Here is a 23,711-nt window from a genome sequence, read left to right on the forward strand (position 1 = left end):
CCAACATGATCAAAGCTCACGAGAACTCAGGGAGACTGAGGCAGCACGCACAGGGTCTGCATGGGTCTTCACCAGGTCCTTTGTGTATATATCATGGCTTCCAGCTTAGTGTTTCTGTGGGATTCCTGAGTATGTGAACGAGTGGGTCTCTGATTCTTGTGCCTTCTCATGGGCTCTTTTCCTTCTGTTTGCCTTGTCCAACTCTGATGTCTTAGTTTTGTTTTATCTTATTATATTTTATTTTATAATTATCCCTTAGAAGCCTGTTTGTTTTCTCATGAGAGACAGAAAGGGAGTGGATCCAGATTGGAGGAGAGGAACTGGGAGGAATAGAGGGAGAGGAAACTATATTCAGTGTATATTATATAAGAAAAAGAAATCAATTTTCCTTTTTTTTTTCCCCCAGACAAGGTTTCTCTGTGTAACAGTCCTGTCAGTACTGGAATTCACTCTGTAGCCCAGGCTGGCCTCGAACTCACAGAGATCTGCCTGCCTCTACCTCCCAAGTGCTGGGATTAAAGGCGTGCGCCACTGCCGCCCTAGAAATCTATTTTCAATAAAAGAAAAAAATTGTTTCACATATGAGATAGGGGGCCCACTCATTAATTCCAATGTGACTATCCAGTCGCATCAGTACTATTTTTTTGGAAAAATTATTCCCTAGCCCAAATGAGTTGACTTGATACCTTGTCAAAAATTAGTAAGTATGGACATTTTTTTCTCTGCAAATTCTCTTCTGTTGTTATATTTGCCTATCCATATGTCAGCATCACTCTATTTTAATCATATACCATTTTATTATGTTTGGAATTGAAGTGTGAATCCTCCTACCTTTTTTCTTTTTTTGTTCACCTTTTGGTTCTGTGTCTGAACCCACTGTCTTGCTAATGCTAAGCCTGTGTTCTACAGTGAGCTTTATCCACACTCATTGCTCTTTCTTCATCTTTCAAGATGGTTTAAACTGAGTGCCTTGCAGTTACATGTGACTTTTAGAATGACCTTCTAAATGCCTATAAAAGCCAACTGGGATTTTAGTGGAGACTGAATTGATGCTGTGGATCAGTTTGTGGAAAGCTGTCATCTTAACCATTTTAATTTTCCCAATCTATGAACATGAGATAGCGTCCCATTTATTTAAGTCTTGTTTTGCTTCCTGTTCCTTCCCTTCCTCCCCTTCCTTCTTCCCTCCCTATCCTTCCTTCCTTCCTTCCTCCCTCTTCTTCCTTCCTTCCTTCCTCCCTTCTTCCCTCCCTTTCCTTCCTTCCTTCCTTCCTTCCTTCCTTCCTTCCTTCCTTCCTTCCTTCCTTCCTTCCTTCCTTCCCCCTCTGCTCCTCTCCCCTACCCTCATCATGTGGTATAGCTCAGAATGGCCTTGAACTTATAAGCCTCCTGCTTCATACTCCTTGATGCTGCATGCTGGGATCCTAGAAATGCTGTATGTCACTACGCTTGTTTACTTTTGTTCAATGAAATTTTGTAGATTTCAGAGTAAACATTTTTCACTTTTTACCAAATTAATTCTTAAGAATTTGGGCTGGAGAGATGGCTCAGCCGTTAAAGGCTAGGCTCACAACCAAAATATAAGAATTGTATTCTTTTTGTTGCCATTGAAAACGAACTGTTTTCTTAATTTCACTTTGGATTGTTTAGTATAAACATACAGAAATGTGATTGGATTTTGTATGGTGTACCCTATAGCCTGAAAGGACCAAGCAGATGCCATAACAGGCTGCTCAGTCTTCTCTCAGAGATCAGGCCTCAATTTCAGTTTCCTGAGGCTTGAGCAAGCAGTTTCTGGGAGGGCCATGAACAAAAGACTGCTTAAAGTTCAGCCAGATGTTTACTTTCTGGGGCCCCTCACCAACTTAGAGTTATGTGCAGTACGTGCTTGACCAGCCAGCCCCCATGGTGGCTCAAGGACAAAGCCTGGGACTTGTGCTGGACTGCCCCCAAAGTAATAAATTGTAACCACCAACCAGTAAATTCAAAGGTTACATACCCTCACCCAATTAAAAGAGAACAGAGATAAAAATAAACCAATCCGAGTTGCACCTGAGCAAAACTCCCCCAACCCCCCTGAAGGGCTTGTGGATTTTGCCTTTAAAAAGCCAGCCACACAAAGAAAAAGCAAGTTCCTCCTGGCCTCACGACTACGAGTGAGTGCTTTGGATCGAGCTTCCCTGTCTGCGGCTTATAAACAGAAATAAACCATGCTAATTGCATTCTGAACCTAAGGTCTGTGGTGGTTTGTCTTTGGGGTCCCAATCTGGGCATAACAAGCCTTGCTAAACTATGTATCTCTTGTGGCTGGACGGTGGTGGCACATGCTTTTAATCCCAGCAGGCAGAGACAGGCAGATCTCTGTGAGTTCAAGGCCAACCTGGTCTACAGAGAGAGATCCAGGACAGGCACCAAAACTATACAGAGTAACCCTGTCTCCAAAAACCAAAAACCAAAACCAAAACCAAAAACAAACAAACAAACAAAAAACCCTATGTATCTTCTATGTATCTCTTGTCATTATTATTGTATAAGTTATTCAAGATTTTCTATACAAAATCATATCATTTGTGATTAAAGACAGTTTCACCCCTTGCTTCCAAAACAAACAAACAAACAAAAAACCAAAAGAGTAAGTTTACTGTCCAATTCCAAAAACTATAACACAATAATGGCAGTGGGTAAACAAATTCTATCTCTAGTGGAAAGATTAAAAGACAAAATTATCAAAGGCAAAACAAGTCAAATGTAATTAAGTGATACAAATTAATAGAAGATATAAAGTGTGATACTAAAAACATAAAATGTGGGAAAATAAGAGTTTAAGTATAGCATGTAAATGTAAATTAAAGTTGCTACCAACTTTAAAAAGCCAGAAACCCTGTCTTGAAAAAAGAAAAACAAAACAAAACAAAACAAGCCAGCTCTAAATCTGGTTTATGTAAATCTTAGGAAAGCACAGCACTATAGGAAGCCTTCAGACAACAAAGGAAACAAAGAGCAAACAGAAAACAATTAACAAGATACCCTGAGTCACTCCTTACATATCAGTAACTAATCTGGACTGACTGAGCAGGTGAGAGCATGGCCACCCACCAAGCCTCACAGCTTGCATCCCACCCCTGAGAACGGACTCCTGCAAGCTGTTCTCTGCCCTCTACACAAGAGACACAGACCAAATTATCTGCTGCTTGCTTCCTCTTCTAGAACACCCAGAGAGCAAATACAAATGGACGAAAAGACATGCTGTGAAAATAAAAATAAAAAGATAGCAGAGGTAGCTATACTTTTTTATAAAAAATAAATAAATATTTACCAATAGTAAAAGAGTAAAAAGACAAAATAAACTTTAACCCAAAACTGTAAACTAAAATAATAAAAACTGAAAAGGCAAACGAAGTCTTCAACAATGACAATGAAAACAAAGCAGTTATAAAAGGACGCCCAGCACTGGACCCCTAGCCACAGACCGCAAACACTAAGGCTCTCAACATTCACAGACAATCCATACATCAAAGCAATAAAGAAATAAATAAACAAAGTCCAAGTGGAGCTAATAACAGGCCCAAGCATTCTCCCCAACAGCACCAGAATACATATTCTTAAGTATGAATGAAAAAATTTACAAAATGGACCATTATATTAAGATACAAACCAAACCTTAACATATTTAAGATAAAATCATATCAAATACCTTTTTTATTTTTAAACTTTTTCTATTTCAAGTTTTATTTGAATCTTGAGAATTTTGATGGTCACAATAATTACAGTGGATTTTGCTAAACCTTTAAAGACCTAATATCAATGCTTCTCAAACTCTTCCACAAATTTTTGAAAAGTAGGGAGTGACTCCAAACTCCCCCTTCTAAGACTATCCAAACAGAATGAGGACCCCAGTTTAATAAAGGTTTGTAAATAATTGAGCTGTCAGTTGAATTTATTGTACAGAGGAAGTCATTCTCATGGATTCACTTACATTATAGTCAGCTTCAGGAAGTTTAATGCCAGGAAATAAGTCACTAGTTATTCCATTAAATAAAGGTATGTCATGTGATAGAAACTTTGGTTCATTTACATCTTTAATTGATCGAAGAAGCTAAAATCACAAAAAGGACAATGTAATTTAATTGTCTGCACTTACATGTTCACAGTGTGCGAGTGTGCACCCGCACTCACACACACACACACACACACACACACACACACACACACACACACTCTTAGCCAAAGTCAGTTTATTTTATATTGCTCATAGCATCCCCATAATGAAAAACTAACACTATGGTTATCAAACCTAAAAGCCTCTGTATTCATATAAAGTACGATAAATAACCTAAAAGTACAATTTCAACCTTACCTAAAAGACTTGGGAGCAACAACTCTCTCAGTTGCCGCCGTGAGGGTTCCTGATTGATCTCACTAAAGACGTTATATTTCCACTGAGGTTTTCAGAATGCACGTATTCAATTAATACTTACCAATATGTCCTCATTTTCATCGGGATATTTTAATTTTAAGTTTCCAGCTGCCACTAAAACTGCTTTCACTGCTCTCATTCCATAGTCATAATGAAATTGTGAGGAGAGCTGCTCCGAGCAAAGCCTGTAGGTCATTACGATCTTCACAGACAGAGGCTTTGCATTCAGAAACCCATAGGAGTAGAGGGAGATTTCGGCTATGAGGGCATAGTTTGGAACCATCATAGCTACCGTTCTAAAAAGAACCTGAGGCATATAACAAATCAAATATATTACTTATGCAAAAGACGCCATTTTTAAAGCTGAGCAGAAGCAGGATCAAAAGATGCTGATAGCCAAGTTTATTCCTTAAATGCAACATCTATTTATAAACTATTTTTTCAGCAGGAGTTAAATGTTCTTATGTAATTGGTAGTTTTGGATTTCTAAAAACGCTTTAGAAGCTAGGCATGGTGGCATACATGCACAATCTTGGCTACTCAAGAGATTGAAGTTCAAGGCCAGACTAGGCAATTTAGTAGGATTGTCTCAAAATAAAAATAAAAGCAGCCTTGGGATGCAGCTCAGTGGTAGAGTGCTTGTTTAGTATGCCTGAGCCCAAGCCCCTGCATCACCAAACAAACGAGTGTTTGAGGTTTACCTTATACCAGAGCGAAAAGGGGAAAAGAAAGGGCGAAATAGATGGAGGAGTTTAGAACAGTTTGAGTGGATTATGCTATTAGTTTTGATTAACAAACTTATACTCTCAAAAAAATTTACCTTGAGGTTGTCTGGCAATTCAGAACGTCCTGCATAGCCAGGATTCATGGTAATAGCTACAAAACAGTTCGGATTGAGCTTAAGTTCTGTCCCTTCAAAAACAAACACATCCAATTTCTGCTGAATGGCTCTCTGAATGCAGAGAATCTGCTGGGCCACCACTGATAACACTTCCAGTTCAATTCGATTAAACTCATCAAAGCAAGCCCAAGCACCGGAAGAAGCCAGCCCTTTAAAAAACTAAGGATATGGGGGGGGGGTGTAAATGGTGAATACTCTTAAGAAAGGACATCATTTGTAAACAAAGCAAAACAAGCAAAAACATTTGACCTTCTAAGTCAAAATTAAAAGTTAAGCTTAAAAAGCTCCAAGGATATTACCAATGTCATCACCACTAAAATCAAAGTTCAAGTAACACTGAAACTACAGCCCAGTAACATTAATCAGCATGTGACTTTGCCTCAGTGTGCCCAGGTAGACCTAGTAGTAAGCCTGTAACATTTGACATTCCTACCTTTCCCATTGCTAGATAGTCTAGCCCATCAGAGCAGTTGAACACCACACACTGTACAGCAAGAGCTTTAGCCAAGTCTTTGGTGGTTTCAGTTTTTCCTGTGCCTGCTGGCCCCTCTGGAGCACCTCCGAGGTTTAAATAAAAGGCACCTATCTGGAAAAAAAAAAAGGTATGTGTGAAAAGAAATCTATGATCAGCTAGAAAAAGAAACCAAACTGGAGAGTTGCTGGCCAAATGAATTTATTTGTATTTATAGCTTCAGGGAAGCCAGATGTTATTATATTGTCGTTACTTTTTAGCATAGAACTTTCTGGCTGTAAGAACTGTTATCTAATATTTCACAAATACATAGTTCCCCTTTAAGAACAGAGAATCGAGCACTGAGGGAATAAAATTAATTCAGGATAATTTTCTTCAGAAAGCAGATGTGGGGATATTGGTAGAAGATAATAAAGATACCTTCCAGATAGCTAATTGAGGAACAAAATAATCGATACAAATGGGGTCCGTATTTGGAAGACAAACAATGTATCATCTATGATTTCTCTAGATTTTACCTTGGAGAACATACTCTTGGTATGTTCTTCATTTTCTGCATCCCCCAAAGAACTGCTCTGTTATTTCTCTCACCAATATTATTGCTTTCTACTTTGTATTACAGTTAATATGCACTCCTCTTTTTCATTAATCAGAGTTTGAATTCAGCAGTATATGAATTATTTCCCTAATAAATCATATGCACAAGAATCCTCATTTCATCTGTGCTAGAGAATTCAATTTTATATGCTAACCTACTCAGCATTAAATGAGTTGCTGTTTCTTCATGTCCCTCCTCACGTCCCAGGTTGGCTTGGCACGTGTAGCAGACAAAAATAGGGAATACATAGGGAAACTTAAATTTCAGAACAGTGGATGACTTGTTAACGGTTCCCTTGCTTCCCTTGCACTATTTAGAGAAAATAACACACACACACACACACACACACACACACACACACACACACACACACCCCGCGTAATGATGCTTCAGTTGACAATAGAGGGCGCCAATCACATATGTCATACAGCCTCATTCTGTTGGCCATACCATCTAGTTTTGGGAAACATCTCGCTTTGCAAATGCATATTTTGTGGCATTTACATGAGACACGATTGCCTAAAAAATATTTCCCAGCCTGTATCTCTATCCTTAAGTGACATATGAATAAATTTTTTTTTTTTTTTTTTTTTGGTTTTTCAAGACAGGGTTTCTCTGTGTAGCTTTGCGCCTTTCCTGGAGCTCGCTTTGGAGACCAGGCTGGCCTCGAACTCACAGAGATCCGCCTGGCTCTGCCTCCCGAGTGCTGGGATTAAAGGCGTGCGCCACCACCGCCCGGCATGAATAAATTTTTTAATCACTTGAAATTTAGATTTACCCAGGAGTCCTATAGTCTATCCATTATCATCATTATCGTGGGGTTTTAATGGTTGTGCTTCTGTCTCCCAGGGCTTCTCAACCAAGCGCAGCCCTCTGCAGTCCCCTCTCTGAGTTCTGTCGGCACAGTAACTGGGAGTCCAGGAAGGCAGCTGTGCTCTGATCTTCCCGTCATCTCTCCAGTACTCCACTGAGGAATGGACGCTGTTTGCTGAAGCTCTGGTTTTGTCTTTTATCTTCAGTACCTTTCTTTTTCTAATTAGTCACCGTGGAAGTGACCTGAGACTTGTAGACAATAGAATCCAAACACGTTTGTATGCTAAAAGGGGGGCTGAGAAGTAAATACTCAGCATTACAATGCCACATAAAGGGAATTTGGGGGTGCGGCAAGCTAAGCAGTACAAGTGCTTGCCACCCAAGCCGGGTAAGCTGAGTTCAGTCCGGGAAAGCAACGGGAGAAGGCAGAACAGGCTCACCCCTGAAAGTCGTCATTCTCTGTGGCACATGCACACGCTGTGGCACACACCAGCATTCTCATTTACCTGCACACATTTTATATTACATAATATATATACATCATAAAATAATTTGAAAAAGAGAAGTCGGGGTTAGGGAAGGTTAAGTGCATCAGATTATTAGGGATAAGTTAACAAATGAGAGGCTGTGAGATGGCAAGCAGGTGAAGGTATATGACACCAAACCTGATAACCTGAGTTCAATCCCCAGGTCCCATAAGGTAGGGAAGAACAGACTCCTAAAAGTTGTTCTCTGACCTCTACACATGTATTGCTTCATGTATACACTCCCACACTTGCTCCCTCTCTCACACACACATATAAATAATTGTAAAAATGTTTTAAAATAAATGAGGTTAGCCAATATTAAATTTGGACAAGAAAATAAATTCTGTACCAAGAAGTATGATTTAATGTGTGAACAATGCATACCAATGTTCTGTAACATCTGTCAGTCAGAGGAGTTATGACAAGGCGAGGGGAGTTACCAAGATACTCATATGCATATTTTACATTGCAATTAATGATACGAACTCGTGCATTCTCATATTCCCAGTAATAACGAAGCTGAGCAAGCCACTGGAAATCTGTATCATGTGAGACACCTAGAAAGGATGAAATAATATCATGAAGTGAAAATATTTGAAAAGTATGTTTTATTATAACAGCAAATATTAAAATAATTCATGTTTTCAAATTAAAGACCATTCTAAGGAAATCATATTAAGAAAAAAAACCACTCCTCTTATGGAGTGCTTGCTGGCAGACTCGCCGTCATGGGCCGTGTGATCCAAGGGCCGCGGAAAGGAGCGGGTTCTGTGTCCCTCTCGCACGTGAAACACGGTAAGGGCGCCGCGCCTGCGTGCTGTGGACTTCGCTGAGCGGCTGGCTATATTAAGGGCATCGTACTATCATTCATGACCCTGGTCGCGGCGATCCCCTCGCGAAAGTGGTCTTTTGTGATCCCTACCGATTTAAGAAGCGGACGTCGCTGTTCATCACCGCAGAGGGAATCCACACTGGGTAGTTTGTGTACTGTGACAAGAAGGCCCAGCTGAACATCCGGCAATGTTTTGCCTGTGAGCACCATGCCTGAGGGTACTATCGTGTGTTGTCTGGAGGAGAACCCTGGGGACAGGGGCAAGGTGGCCCAAACCTCCGGAAACTATGCCACAGTCATCTCCCACAACCCAGAGACCAAGAAGACGCGAGTGAAGCTGCCTTCAGGGTCCAAGAAGGTTATTTCCTTAGCCAACAGGGCTGTTGTTGGTGTTGTGGCCGTGGGGGCAGAATTGACAAACCTATCTTAAAGGCTGGCCGTGCCTACCACAAGTACAAGGCCAAGAGGAACTGCTGGCCACGTGTCCGGGGTGTGCCCGTGAATCCTGTGGAGCATCTGTTTGGAGGTGGTAACCACTGGGACCTTGGCGAACCCTCCACTAATCGGAAGAGATGCCCCTGCTGGGCGCAAAGTTGGTTTCATTGCTACCCGCCCGACTGGGCAACTACGCGGAACCAAAACTGTACAGGAGAAGGAGAACTGGAACTCAGGAGCTAATAATAAAGCTTGTCCTTTGGCAAAACAAAATCAAAAACAACAACCAAACAAAACCCACTCAAGTCTTTGTTTCTTAGCAGCTATCGGAATTTTACATTTTATATGAAAGAAAAAGTCACCTACCCATTTCAATCATGTCCATAACGACATCCCTAGCATGGACATCAATGGTAACCAAAGCGCCCAGTGTGATCCTGGTCTGTTTAGACAACTTTCCTCTTACTAGCTCTACGATATCATTTAGTTGATACTGAAGTTCCTTGTAGTACTTCCTTAATCCCTACAAAATATCAAAACAATTTAGTTGATGTTATATAGAAGTGTATGTATATGACTCAAAACACTATATTTACTTATTTATGAAATAATCATGACTTCATAATCTATTTGGAAATATAAGTGAGTTACAGAGTGAATTTGTGTAACCCTAGTAAAAAATAACAAGCTTTCCAAAATTTGTATAATTTTAATGCATATAGAAATCGAGGATATTATCTTTGCAAAGAACAGACAAGCAAAGAAATATGAAATGAGAAAGAATTTGTTGTTTAAAATCAAATACTGCTTTACCTCTGTTCCACCGCTTATGACTTCCTGTGTCTCAGAAGTCCAGAACATTTGAGAAACACAGAGCACGACCTGGCCAGGCCACTCTCTGACCCAGTCTTTCCTTGCAGATTCTGGATAAGCCTGAATAATTAAAATTAATTTCTGTCTTTAAAAGGTTACCAAAGAAAAGAAGTCTGTAAACATCTAACAACAATTTTTATGTTCTTCTGCTGGGTTAGTTGTCAAGTTTTTGATGAACAACACACATTATTTCTATTATAAGGAAAACACAAAAAAAATCATTAAACCGTTTAAAAAGTCATACATAAGGAGGGTGGAGGTTATGAGATGTATAATTTGTGCATGTACAAAAGCTTGAAAACAAGTCAAATACAGTATGTATATTGATGTTGAACTTGAATTGCAAAGGAAGCTGCTGGTTAGTGTTGTCAGCTGGACAGAATCCACAGTCACCTGGGAGACAGGCCTCTGGGCATGACTACAGGGGTTGATCTTGATTAGTTAATTGATCCAAGAAGACCCATCTTAACTGTGGGAGGGACCACTCCCTGCGCAGAGGATTCTGGAGTCTGTAAAGTGGAGAGAGAGCTGAGCACTAGGAAGCATCCAGGGCTCTCTCCTTCCTGGCTGTGGCTGCGGTGGAGCCAGCTGCTTCTGGATCCCGCTGTCTTGACTGCCCTGTCACAGTGGACCTTGAATTGTGAGCTAAAATAAATGTGTCCTCCCTGAAGTTGCTTCTATGACGTTATTTTATCATAGCAACAGGAAAAGTAACTGCGACAGAGACCATATAAAATATTTAAAAACTGGGCTCGTGTGAGACCCCAACAGGAAAAATCTACCTTGCAGGTTGAGAGTTCTGTTTGCAGTTAAGAACAAGTTCCTGTTTGTCCCATGCTTGACCTATCTGCACTGGATGTGCTTGACCACATGCGGGCGGGAGGTACATGGGCAGGAAGTACGTCATGATATTCGTTTGCCCCTGAGTGGACCTGGAGGCAAGTACGGTGGCCCCACGGTTTTGCTTTTTATGTCTCTGTAAAACATGACTTGTGGCCATTTGCTGGGAATTCCAGGGCAGTCCTGGCCAGAGCCTATCCTCCTGGCCAGTATTTAATTAAAGCTTGCTTTAAATTTAGCTTAAAATTGTAGTAGTGGTCTTATTCTTACTTGGTGGGATTACTACTAGTAGTAAGAATGTCTGTGTTACTTATCCATAACTTTTCTAAAACTTACATTACTAAGATATACAATTACATCTAGTATTTATTAAATTTATTAAATTATTTTAACAATCTGTGCATTTGAATTTGAACTATACTTTCATCTACTACTAATACTCAAAAGTTTTAAATATATTTTGAAGGGAAGATTTAACAGTTTAAAAATAGCTTGCTTCATAGTGGAGAGGTGCTTGAACTGGCCCTCCCCAGTAATCAGATCAGTGACTACCCTAACTGTCATCATAGAGCCTTCATCCAGTAACTGATGGAAGCAGATGCAGAGATCCACAGCCAACCACCAGGCCGAGCTCCGGGAGTCCAGTTGAAGAGAGGGAAGAGGGATTCTATGAACAAGGGGGAGTCAAGATCATGATGGGGAAATCTACACAGACAACTGAGCCAAGCTTGTCGGAACTCATAAAATCTAGACTGACATCTGTGGAGCCTGCATGGAACCGAACTAGGCCCTCTGCATGTGGGAGACAGTTGTGCAGCTGGGTCTATTTAAGGGGCCCCTGGCAGTGGGATCAGGATCTATCCCTGGTGCATGAGCTGACTTTTTGGAACCCACTACCTATAGTGGGATGCCTTGTTCAGCCTTGATGCAGGGGGGAGGGGCTTGGACGTGCCTCAACTGAATGTACCAGGCTTTCTTGACTCCCCATGGGAGGCCTTACCCTTTTGGAGGAGTGGATGGAGTGTGGGGGGAGGTGGAGGGGCAAAAAGAGGGAGTGGGGGATGGGGGGAAGCGGGAGGAGTGGGGAGGGGGAACTGTGGTTGGTATGTAAAATGAACAAAAAATTAAAAATAAATAAACTTAAAAAAGAAAATAAGAACCTCACAAATTCTTTATTCTATCGTCTCATTGCACAAATAAAGAAACTTAACCGTGAAAAAAAAGTAGCTTGCTTCAATAACAAATGGTAACAGCAAATAACAATTATAAATTATAAAGACTTTGTAGGATAAATTTTGAAGCTGATGATAATGAAAAGTATTCTTTTTAACTAACACATTAAATATAAGAATACAGATATATTATTTATAAAATATTTTTATTATAGTACTTATAGATAAATTCAAATAACAAAGTAACATAAGCTCTAAAGAGAAGTAATGAATGCCAGGTATATGGCAAGTACATTTTCTATGTCAATGAAGGTAATACCTCATGGACAATGTTGATGCTTTCCTACATGTTTTTAGTTTGTTTGGAATCATAGAGAAAGGAGAAAAAAAATCAAGATTTAATTGCTAAAACATTGAAGCCACAGAAAAGCTATCTCAAGAAAATAAGCTCCAGGCTGGAAAGATTGCTCAGTGGTTAAGGGGCATGTACTCCTCTTCCAGAGGACCAGAGTTCAGTTCCCTGCACCCACATCTGGCAGCTCACGACTGCCAGTAACTCCTGATTCAGAGGGATGCAATGTCTCTGGCCTCCATGGGCACCTGCACTAATGTGCACACACTCTCACACAGACGCACATAAATACTACACAAAGTTCAAATAATAATACTTTTGAAAGATAAGCTTTATAGGGCCCTTTAGTGAGGAAGGTTGTCTCACTCATGCAGTGACTTGCTGGATACAGGCTGCAAGGGCTTTTAAAACGACTCTCACCACACAACTGCTCCTCTGTGGTGCTCAAGACAGAACAAGGGAAAACATATATTTCAAGATTAGGATAATTTGGTTAGCCTTGAGTGAGATATATAAAACATCCAGGTGCTATATTTCCTTCAGATTTATTCAGTATCTCGTGTATGCTCATCTTATTTAGAATTTTACAGTAGTTAAGTTTCAAAAAGCAGAAAGTGAACCAGAAAATGTATTTAACATGTTTGAGCAGATCTGACCTGCAGATCAGCAAGTATTAAAGCACATGACTATTTGCCTACTAGACATATGTAAGTAGCACTGCAATGTTTTATTTCTTGGGTTGAAAAAGTATTTGTTTACTTACTTATTGTGGGGGTGGGTATGTGTGAAGAGTGCATGTGTGTAGATCAAAAGGCAACTTGTGGGAATCAGTTCCCTCGTTCCATCATATGAATTCTAGGGATTAAACTCAGATTGTTAGGCTTGGCAGAAAGAACCTTTACACGTTTAGCCATTTCTATGGTCCCTATTTTGCTTTTTGAGACAGAGTCTCACTTTGTAGCCAAAGCTACCCTGGAACTTATGTAACTGAGGTTGGCCTCAAACTTGGGGCAGTCTACCTTCCTCAGCCTCTCCAGCTGCTGAGATTGCAGCTGTGAGCTACTATGTCTGGCAACATTCTAATTTGGACACTTATGAAATAAAATTCTGATTTTTCACAAGCCTCCGCAAACCTGCTTCCCTTCCAGGCATTCCCCTGAGTAAATGTCACCTATGTGCTCATGGAAAAACTATTCAAGTGATTCTTGAGACCTTCCCCTCCTCCCTGTTTCACTCTACAACCAATTTAAGGCCTGCCGAAATTAGATACAAATATATTTCTCATCCATTATTCTAATTTGTTCCATATTTCCCACCAACTGTCCAGTGTCAGACCACATCATCTATCTTCTAGGCTAATCAAGGTTCTCCTCATTTGTCTTCCTCTTTTGATAGTCTGCTAATGCATTTTTTATACCATAGTTTTACTAGTATAAAAATATAAGCCAGATTACGATTTTCCTCGATTAAATTTTTTTTTTTTTTTTCCGAGACAGGGTTTCTCTGTGTAGCTTTGCGCCTTTCCTGGAACTTGCTTTGGAGACCAGGCTGGCCTCGAACTCACAGAGATCTGCCTGGCTCTGCCTCCCGAGTTAAAATATTTTAACCTTCCTATGTACAATAAAAATGAACCCTCCTTCTTATCTTCCTTTCTGCCTTCCTTTTTCTTCATTCTACCCCAGATACAGAGATCTTCTCACAGTTTCTTACAGATTCTTGAATCTTCCTGAGCCCAGAGCCGTTACACAGGACCCCAACAGGTTCTTTAATTCACTCTTTATCTAGCTATTTTCTACTTATCCTCATATCTCTGTCTCAGTCCAACTTCCTCTACGAGCCTATTGCTGGGCCCTCTCCCATGCTAAAGTGATGTACTCTACTATTCTCTCTGATGACACATCTTCCTCTTACAACACACCTGTATAAGTTATTATATACATTATTCTCATCAATTCTTACTACTGATGTAGAAGTAAAGAGAAAAAAATAATGTCACCAAACAAACCAACAGCCCAGCATTTGTAGACTATAAAGCATGCATTTAACCCTAGGAAACCTACCAGTCTGGACGCAGCAATCACGTCATGAATACTTCTGAGCATCAGATCTTCAACTTGAATGAGCCACTTCTCCACAGCCCCCCTTGCTGCTGACGTGGAAATCAGTGCAATCAGCTCCACTCGCTCGCCTTCAGAGCTGTACATGGCTTTAATGTCCAGGTTAGGCAGGAACTCCAATTTAGCAATGCCTTCAAAGCATTTTTTTAAGTGTGGCTGAACTCTGAGTGGATCTTTGGTCTCTGATAAAATCTCTAACATCTCATCATTAGATAAAAAGAAAAATCTGGAAAAGAAATATGTGAATAAAAACCTTTAGTGGCAATTCACCACACACCAGAAAATGTTTTAAATTACAGCACAATTGATTATCTATCATACCGAGGGAAGAAAAGTCGTTTCTTTTCAAGATATGCATTCAGTCCCTTCATGATTTTCTCCAAAAGGTCATTGCAGTTCAGGAGTTTTTCTAGTAAGCCTGTTAAAGAAGTAGCAGCAAGAACCTGAAAGACACAGAGTCATATGACACACACTTGCATGCTTGGTATAAGACACAAGCATGAATACACACATGTAAAAATGATAAGGTTTTTGAAACTTTATGAAATTAGTAATGAAACATCTCCCCCATTTTTGAGACAGATCTCACTATGCAGCCAAGGCTGGACACGGACTTGTAATTCTCTTCTTGCTTTAGCCCCCCAAATGGACCACACCCAGCTTTGAAATTTCTTTTATAACATAAAAAATATTAAAATTCACTAACTCATACATATTATAATCCAAGGGCATTAGTTACGAACGATGTTATCATTATTGTGTATATTTTATTATATTTGAGTGACGTTTTTATTTTTAATTGTGTGTATGAAATGAAGGTATGTCTGAACATGGGTTTGTGCATGTGAGTGTAGTGACGTGTGAGGTCAAAAGTGTCAGATCCCCTGGAGCTGGAGTTGCAGGCAGTTGAGCAGGGCTAGGAACTGAACTTGGGTCCTCTGGAAGAGTGGGAAGTACCCTTAGCCAGTGAGCCTTCTCTATAGTCCCCCTCCTGTGTTCTTTTGAATAATATGGGAAAAGTCTTGTTAGGATGGTGTATGATTTAATTTTAGCTTTTACAATTGTGAACTTTAAACTTAATTTACAGCAGGTTTTTGGCAATCTATGTCTCACTGACCAAACCTAGCCAGCTGCTAGTTTTGTATGATCCTCAAACTAAGAATATTTTTATACTTTCAGAAGGTTAAAAAATTAAAGGGAGGCTAGGAACGTAGCTCAGCTGGCAACATGCTTGCTTAGCGGGCACGAGGCCCGGGGTTCTTTTGTCAGCACCATGAGTAAACTGAGTGGGCTGGCACACAGCTGCAATCCCAGCATTCCACAGGTGCAAGGGGATCAGAAGTTCAAGATCATTTTCAGCTACACAGAGAATTTGAAGCAACTTGGGCTAAAGACCCTGTCTCAAAAAATTAAATTAAGCCGGGCGGTGGTGGCGCACGCCTTTAATCCCAGCACTCGGGAGGCAGAGCCAGGCGGAACTCTGTGAGTTCGAGGCCAGCCTGGGCTACCGAGTGAGTTCCAGGAAAGGCGCAAAGCTACACAGAGAAACCCTGTCTCGAAAAACCAAAAAAAAAAAAAAAAAATTAAATTAAATTAAACCATGAAAATGAAGATAATCATGCTGTTTCATAATGTAAGTGACAAGTCTCACAAAGCCTACAAAATGTATTAACTAGCTATTTACAGAAAAATCTAATCTATAAGAAATCATGAACTGAAAAGCTCCTGAAGTCAGTGAGATAAAAATCCTTGAAATTCATCCATTTCTGTAACTAACTCTCAATAAGTCTAGCACTTATTTTGTTTTTCTCAGCATTGGAATATGTTATTTCTTAAGTTGAATACATTTTAAAAGTAGATGCATAGCTATGATGTATGCTAAATGTGTGAAAAAAAAACCCACTGTTTTCAACACTAGAATCCTATCTAAGGTACTCTTAATATGAAAGACACATAGAAAATGAGACCATTTGAGAGTAGATTCTTTCCCTCTAATTAACACTTTCAAGCAAATAAAGAACTGCTTGAAGTGATTAAGCTTTCTCCATCCTCTTCTTTATCTCATTGTTTTATGTATCTGCTTACTTTGTGAAGTGATGGACAGTGGTTGTATATAGTGGAAGTCAAGTGAGATAACTATTCATCTCAAGTGGTTACACTATGCTTATACATACATACATACACACACATATATGAATGAGTTGCAAGTACTATTATTATGAATTGAAAAATGAAATTATTTTGATACTTTTGAACTTATATTTTTATGAACTTTCCAATTTGTATACAATGAGTAAGTTTTATTTTAAGAATCAGAAAAAAGCCAAATGCTTTTTAAAACCCCTAAGGTTTTAACTAAGGTTCACCTACTACAGGAGAGAAAATAAGCTCTTCACCTTTGGGTCTTTAGCACAGAACTTCATGATATCCCTCCAGTTTCTGTCTACTGTCTGAAACTGACGTCCTTCTTCTGGCATCTGCTGCATGATATCCTCAGAGCAAAAGATAGGCTCTAAGTACAGCCACTGAGCTTGCACTTTTAACCACTCATCAATTGTTTCCTGTATTCGAATCAGACGGTCCTCCCAGGCCTTAAGAAAAAGCATACTGTACTAAATTTCAGTTTTTAAAAGAAAAACTATAAATTATGGCAAGAAAAAAGGATTAGAATTCACTACTGTTTTAATATCAATACAACACAATTTATACCTTAATATTACTTATAGGAATCTCATATAGGCTTAGAAAAAACATGGGAGGTATAACAAGTTTCCCTAAACCAAAGGAACTCACATTTGATAGTGATTGTAAAATTATTTCATTTCATAATCTCTCAGGGAATCAACCCAAATCTTGAATGTATGTTCTGCTCTACACCAGTGATGATCAACTGTGGATGATGTTGTCCTCCATACCAGGTAATATTTCAGAGTGGCTGAAATATCACAATGTTAATTATTACAGCTAATAGGAAGAGGATACTGCCAATACCTAGTGTATGGAGACCAGACACACTGCTAAATGTACTACAATATGCAGGGTAGTCCCCAATGTGTAACAAGTCTTTCTCTGTCCCACCATCCAGCACCCAAACAATGACACAGACTTATTATTAATTATGAAAGCTTGGCCTTTAGTTTAGGCTTGTTTTAACTATCTCCTATAACTTAAATTAACCCACATTATCAATCTATGTTCTACCACATGGCTTTTATCTCTATCCCATTCTGTGTGTCTCTTTCATGCCTAGATTCATCTCCTACTTCCTCTCTCCTAGCCCAGAAGTCCCACCTATACCTCTTGCCTAGCTATTGGTCATTCAGCTCTTTATTAAACCATCACAGCAATATATCTTCACACAAATATCCCACCATAGCCACAACAAAGAATTATTCAGCCCAGGCCCAGAGAGGTGGTTCAGTGAGTAAAGGAACTTGCCACCAAGACTGACATCCTGAGTTTGGTGGCCCAAATGGGTCCTACACAGTGGAAGGAGAGGACTGACTTCTACAAGCTGCTCTCTGACCTAGGCACATGCACTGTGGCATGCCTGCATGCACACACACACACACACACACACACACACACACACACACACACACAGTAATAAATAAGCATATAAAGAAAGAAATGTATATAAAAAAGAATTACTTAGCCCCAAATATCAATAGTGTAAAGTTGAAGGATCTTGCTCTACATCAGCACAGTTTGAAGAAAACTGAAATTAAAATTTTAAAATAAAGTAAAATAAGCCTCCTTATCCTCAGAGATTGACTAGAGTTAATAAAATATTTCTCAAGTGTATGTCGTAAGGTCCTAGGTTTGGAGCTTCATCTCTCTTTTTTAAAACGTAAAATTTCTAAATTTCTCTTCTTAAACAAGAACTTTTTAACACACACACACACACACCCCCCACACACTCACAAACCAGGCTGATTTGTAGGAGCATAGCCAATGTTATGTTTTCTTTGGAAACAACTATTGCTTTCATCAAATAATGGCAGCCAACATCAACTATGAAACACTGTTTATGGTTAAACATTTCACATTACAAAAATGTGTCAAAACACCATAATGTATAGTACAAATATATACAATTGTTACTTGTGGGTTAAAAATACAATTAAAAATTATATCTGGTTTTTAAAAATCTGCCTTGGTTTGAATCTCAATTCTGTCATTTAATAGCTAAGTTAATTTGGGCAAATAACCCATCCTCAGTTTTCTTAACTATTTAGACAGATAATAACAATGCCTACCATGAAGGTCTGCTGTGGGGAAAAAAATTAGTTAGTAAATGTGGAACCACTAGACAGTGACCAGTATAGTTAACATCAATCAAAACTGGGTCTACAATCCAGTAACTTGTCTTTTCCTCAATTTATATAGCCCCCAGTTAGAATGCTGACCTTATTTAGTTACCTAACAGGAACTTAAAGGCTTAAAGTGTCAGTGCTTGGGTTGGAGGACAGAGCTGCTGACTACAAAGACCCTGTCAAGTTGTTCTTTGTTTCAAATAAAACCAAGGAGCTTGGTTAAATCAACCACGGTTACCCAGCTCCTCTTCCAGGCAATGTAGAATGATTTTGGGTTTTTTTTTTGGTTGTTGTTGTTGCTGTTTATTTGAATAAATGTAGGGCAATTTCTCTCTACCACCTTTAAACATTCAATGTATATAAAGCATGACCTATTTATTTATTTCCTTATTTACCTTTTTTTGAGACAAGGTCTTGTCATGTAGTCCAGGCTGGGTTCTAACTCGCTAGATAGCCTACAGTAGATTGCAATGCATGATGATTCTCCTGCCTCAGACTCCTGAATACTGGAATTATAAGCTCTGCTAGGAGCAGCTAAGAAGTAATCTCTAATTGTGCTTGTACAAGAATGTGCCCACCTGGCTACCTCTACATCAGATGACAAGTCTCTTCAGTCTAAATGTCATCACACACACACACACACACACACACACACACACACACACACACACACACACATCCAATGCACCAGGTTCGCTTACCTTCTTTGTTCAGTGTTTTGGGAGTTCTTCTCAGTGCTTCTCTTAGTTTACACAGTTCATAACCCTTTCTTAATCTCTTGTCTCCTGGTTGTGCTTTATTGGCTTTGTACTCACCAAGGGGCAAAACCACAGGACTTTGTTATACTATGAAGCTATTATCATTATCTGCATGCTTTCCTTAGTTACCGGAATCAATGATAAAGATACATCATTTATTTTTCTGAAGTGGGCAGCAGTAACTCATTAATTACTCTCATGCTTGTTGTTCACAAATAGAATTAAATAGTGATATAGATAACTTTACTCTGCGGATACAGTGTGATATATGATCTGAGCTTTCTAAAATTAGAAATTAGCTGTATTTAAAAATTCCCAGAAATGAAGTTTTTAAATTTCACTTGCTATAAAAACTGCTTGTCAGTCTGGAGTGTGCACTTAACATGTGTGAGGTCTTATTACAGAAAGGAATGAAGAAGGAAGGAAGGGAGGAAGGGAGGGAGGGAGGGAAGAGACAAAAGCATAGAGCCAGGCATGGTGGCTCATGCTGTAATTCCAGTACTCAGGACCTAAGGCAGAATAATTATCGCCAGTTTGAGACCAGCTTGGCCTATATAGTGAGTTCAAGATACAGAGTGAGTCCATGTCTCAAGAAAAAGTAGGGGAAAGATGAGGAAGAAGGGAAGGGAGAAAAAGAGAAAAGGCAAGAAACTTGTATTCCTTCTGTCAATATCATTGGAGAAAAATGTTAATAAAGAATGAGTTTCTTCTCAAAGGGATCAGTTAATACATTATTTGTTCATTTCTTTTTTTTTTTTCTTTTTTTCTCTTCTTTTTTCAAGACATGGTTTCTCTGTGTAACAGCCTTGGCTGTCCTGGAACTAACTCTGTAGACCAGGCTGTGCTTAAACTCAGATGAACCTGTCTCTCCCTCCTGAGTGCTGGGATTAAAGGCGTGCCCCACCACCACCCTGCTTGTTTATTCATTTTAAGTTTTTATACATATGGCTGTTTTACCTTTGTGTGTCTGTTTATTGTGTGCATACAGTAGCTGCCGAGGCCAGAAGGAGGCACCAGATCCCCTGGAACTGGAGTTAAAATGGTTGTTAGGCACCTTGTGGATGCTGGGAACCAAACAAGTGCTCTTACCACAGTTCCAGCTCTTCAGCCTCCTACTGTATGTTAATCCTCAAATATGTATTTCTATATCTCACCACACAAAATATAAAGGCTCAATTCTATCACTTGAATAGACATTGTAAAGGCATCCAAACATGTTTCCACGAGAACATATATGAAACAAGATAGAAGCCTTTATAAGTGACAAGGAGCTATCGTATTTAACATACCTTGATCTCATTTTCAAATGGTTTGATAAAAGGTGAGCCTCTCATTGTCTGAGTCTTTATAATTTGATCATCAAGAATTGCCTGAATCTCATCCACTGAGGAAAGGATATAGACTCCAGTATCACGATATAGACTTATATGAAAAGAAATATCGTCCCAAGTTGCTATCATAGCATTCATGGCTCTCTCTAAGGAAAATTCCTGAAAGGGAGAAGAATAGGATGGTGAAAAAAGGAATCATTTGTGTTGTTTTATTTCCCTTCATAACTCAGTAAGCATTTTGCTCATTACTCCATAATCTCCATAACTGTCTGTCTGTCTGTCTCTATCTACCTACCTACCTACCTACCTACCTATCTCTTGAAATAGGGTCACTTTTAATGATTTAAAAGTTCCTTAGAGAAGTCATGGACCCAGGAGAAAACCAAACACTACTGTTCCGCTAAAGGCATAGAGCAATAAAATGATGCTCTCCTATACTCACAGGTGTCTTGCTCAGCCACCATCAGGGAGGCTCCTTCCTGCAGTAGATGGGAACAAACACAGAGACCCACAACTGGACTGTGTGAAGAGACTGAGAGATATTGGAACACTCAGTCTTAACTGAGATGTGTGCAGTAAATCCCCCCTCTCTGGACTCAGGGAACCCTGCGGCAGAGGAGGTGGAAAGACTGTAAGAGCCAGAGGGGATGGAGGATGCCAAGGAATCAAGGCCTTCCAGACACAGCAGGACCGGCCCAGACATGAACTCACAACGACTGTGGCAGCATGCAGAGGGCACGCATGTGTCAGGTGCGGTCTGTGTCTGTCAGGTGCGGTCCCAGTGCTGAGAGCAACCCAGAAGCTATCTCCAATTGATAACTGCTGGTAAAGGAAAAACCAGCTTTCTCCAATGGGTGTACAAACCACTCTTAAGGGCAGGCCCCGTGCCCAGCAGCAGATGGCCAACAGAAAACTGATTCAATGGCGTTCTCTTTTTTTTTCTAACTTTACAGATCTTTTGCATATATTATGGCTTCTGATTTTGCGTTTCTATGGGATTCCTGTGTGTGCGAACAAGTGAGTCATTGCATCTATATGTGTTTCTTGTGTTTTTTCTTTGGCTTCTTTCTTCTGTTTGTTTTGTGCTGTTCTGGTTTGTTGTTTTTATTTTAACTTATTTTGTTTTACAATTATTTTTTAGATGCCTGTTTTCTATTGAGAGAAAGAAAAGATGTAGACTGGGGTGGGAGGTGAGGTGAGGAGAATGTAGGAGGAGTTTAGGGAAGGGGAAACCATAATCAGAATTTATTGCACAAAAAGTTCTATTTTCAATTAAAAAATTGAATAAATTCTAAGAAAAATTCAGTTTTTTAAAGTTTAGTTTTTATGAAAACACTTGTCACTGTTAAAATGGGCAACAGAATAAAATACCCACTGGATTTTCTCCAAAGTGCCCTTTTTGCAGGTAGCCTGTAGCTTGAAATTTTCTGTGTATTTCAAGAACCTTCTCTCTAAGGCCATACTTATTTGTTGGAACAAACACACAGACACACACATACACACTGATACACACACACACACACACACACACACTATATATGCCACACACATATCGATCTACCCAGATTCTTAATGGAATAATCATACATCAAAACTGTATGTCATTCAATTATATCAGAATGTGGCAGAATTAGGAATATGTCAAAGGAGCAATTTCTAGTCTGGATTTCAGAGAAGCAAGCACACGCTCCTGTCATAGAAGAGTGTCTTTCTGTCATCTTCCACTGCCACCACACCAAAAACACCAACTATGCCTGTCAGCAAACAAACTCATCGAGCACTTCAGTCTCTCTTTATGCTCACCTTGCTTGCACCTGCACTTATCACTTCAAATTTTTCTAAATATGGTGTAAGGTTTAATTTTAAAACTTTTCTCAGAGTGGTTCCAGAATCTGGAGTTAAGTCATAGCCCACAATCTCTGACATCTGTTTCCAGTGGCGGGCTCTCATTCCCGGATTGCACAGAATGGAGACAGTGGGGATGTACTCCTGAGGACGGAAATACAAACAATGATCTCATTTGACTCCCATACACATAGACTCCATAAATGAAACCTTGATAATAGGAAGATTACACTTCTTAAAATGATTTAATGTGAGTACAATTAAAACGTCGACTAGATGTAGAGGAAGGAACAGGGAACAAAGTGATTCTAAAGTTCATCGGCAATATTAGGCATGCAAAGTGATCAAGAAATTACCATAGAAAAATTGATAAGGAAAAAATTTCAAGAACCTTAGTATCACAAAAAATAAAGTGCTTAACAGCAAATTTAAGAAATGTGGGCCTACATAGTAAAAATTGCAAATACAGTTTTAAGGGGAATGGAGATCTAAATGATTGGAAAGATAATTACTTATGGCTTAGCTCTTTTGAAATTGTTGGCCAGTGAAGTCCCATACCCCCCCCCCCAAATATTACAGGCTATTTCCATTGCTCTTGGTTACCCTCCAGAACCCCACTGTTGAAGATATCACATACTCGAGTCACAGAACATGGAGAAATCAAGCTGATACTGACCTGGATAGATCCTATCTAATGGTTAGATTTTGTAATGCTGAAAAGTGCTATACATGCTACCAGAGAACAAAAGTAATCATCAGTCTTACCTAGCTATGAACCTGTGAGTTACAACTGTCCTGGCAAGATAAGCCAACTGGTGCAATAGTGGCATTTAAATGTTATGGGAGTAGTCAACCACTTTCTGATTTGACTTAATGCATACTGTACAAGATGGAACCCATGCTTGGTACCATAATCAATACCAAAAAGCTGTGGCTAGAGAAGCCCTAGGTCCTAGGGAGAGAACCTACTACTGTTATTCTGAAAAATGGGCACAGTATTAAACTGAGTCCTAAGAACTTATCATTACGCCTATAGTGGATCTCTCAAACCTCCTCAGAGAAGTTTCTTTTTGTAGATTATAATTAACACACGATAACACAGAGACTGCAAC

General features: G+C 39.5%; 1 protein-coding gene across 2 annotated transcripts in view; it reads right to left on the bottom strand.

Moving 5' to 3' along the window:
- Positions 1 to 23,711, bottom strand: part of Dnah12 (dynein axonemal heavy chain 12) — a 178,081-nt gene that overhangs the window by 108,802 nt on the left and 45,568 nt on the right. For both annotated transcript variants that reach the window (XM_052733823.1, XM_052733824.1), the window contains exons 20-31: positions 22,558 to 22,743; positions 20,713 to 20,913; positions 16,746 to 16,940; positions 14,671 to 14,792; positions 14,293 to 14,575; positions 9,809 to 9,928; positions 9,362 to 9,518; positions 8,113 to 8,285; positions 5,752 to 5,904; positions 5,238 to 5,477; positions 4,479 to 4,724; positions 3,977 to 4,096 (exon numbers count right to left, since the gene is read on the bottom strand). In XM_052733823.1, the coding sequence (XP_052589783.1) occupies positions 3,977 to 4,096; positions 4,479 to 4,724; positions 5,238 to 5,477; positions 5,752 to 5,904; positions 8,113 to 8,285; positions 9,362 to 9,518; positions 9,809 to 9,928; positions 14,293 to 14,575; positions 14,671 to 14,792; positions 16,746 to 16,940; positions 20,713 to 20,913; positions 22,558 to 22,743 (2,196 nt within the window). The remainder of the gene's footprint in view (positions 1 to 3,976; positions 4,097 to 4,478; positions 4,725 to 5,237; positions 5,478 to 5,751; positions 5,905 to 8,112; positions 8,286 to 9,361; positions 9,519 to 9,808; positions 9,929 to 14,292; positions 14,576 to 14,670; positions 14,793 to 16,745; positions 16,941 to 20,712; positions 20,914 to 22,557; positions 22,744 to 23,711) is intronic.

The sequence above is a fragment of the Peromyscus californicus genome, unplaced genomic scaffold (assembly GCF_007827085.1).
Source record: "Peromyscus californicus insignis strain IS unplaced genomic scaffold, ASM782708v3 Scaffold_12__1_contigs__length_115047231, whole genome shotgun sequence".
NCBI classification, from domain to species: Eukaryota; Metazoa; Chordata; class Mammalia; order Rodentia; family Cricetidae; genus Peromyscus; species Peromyscus californicus.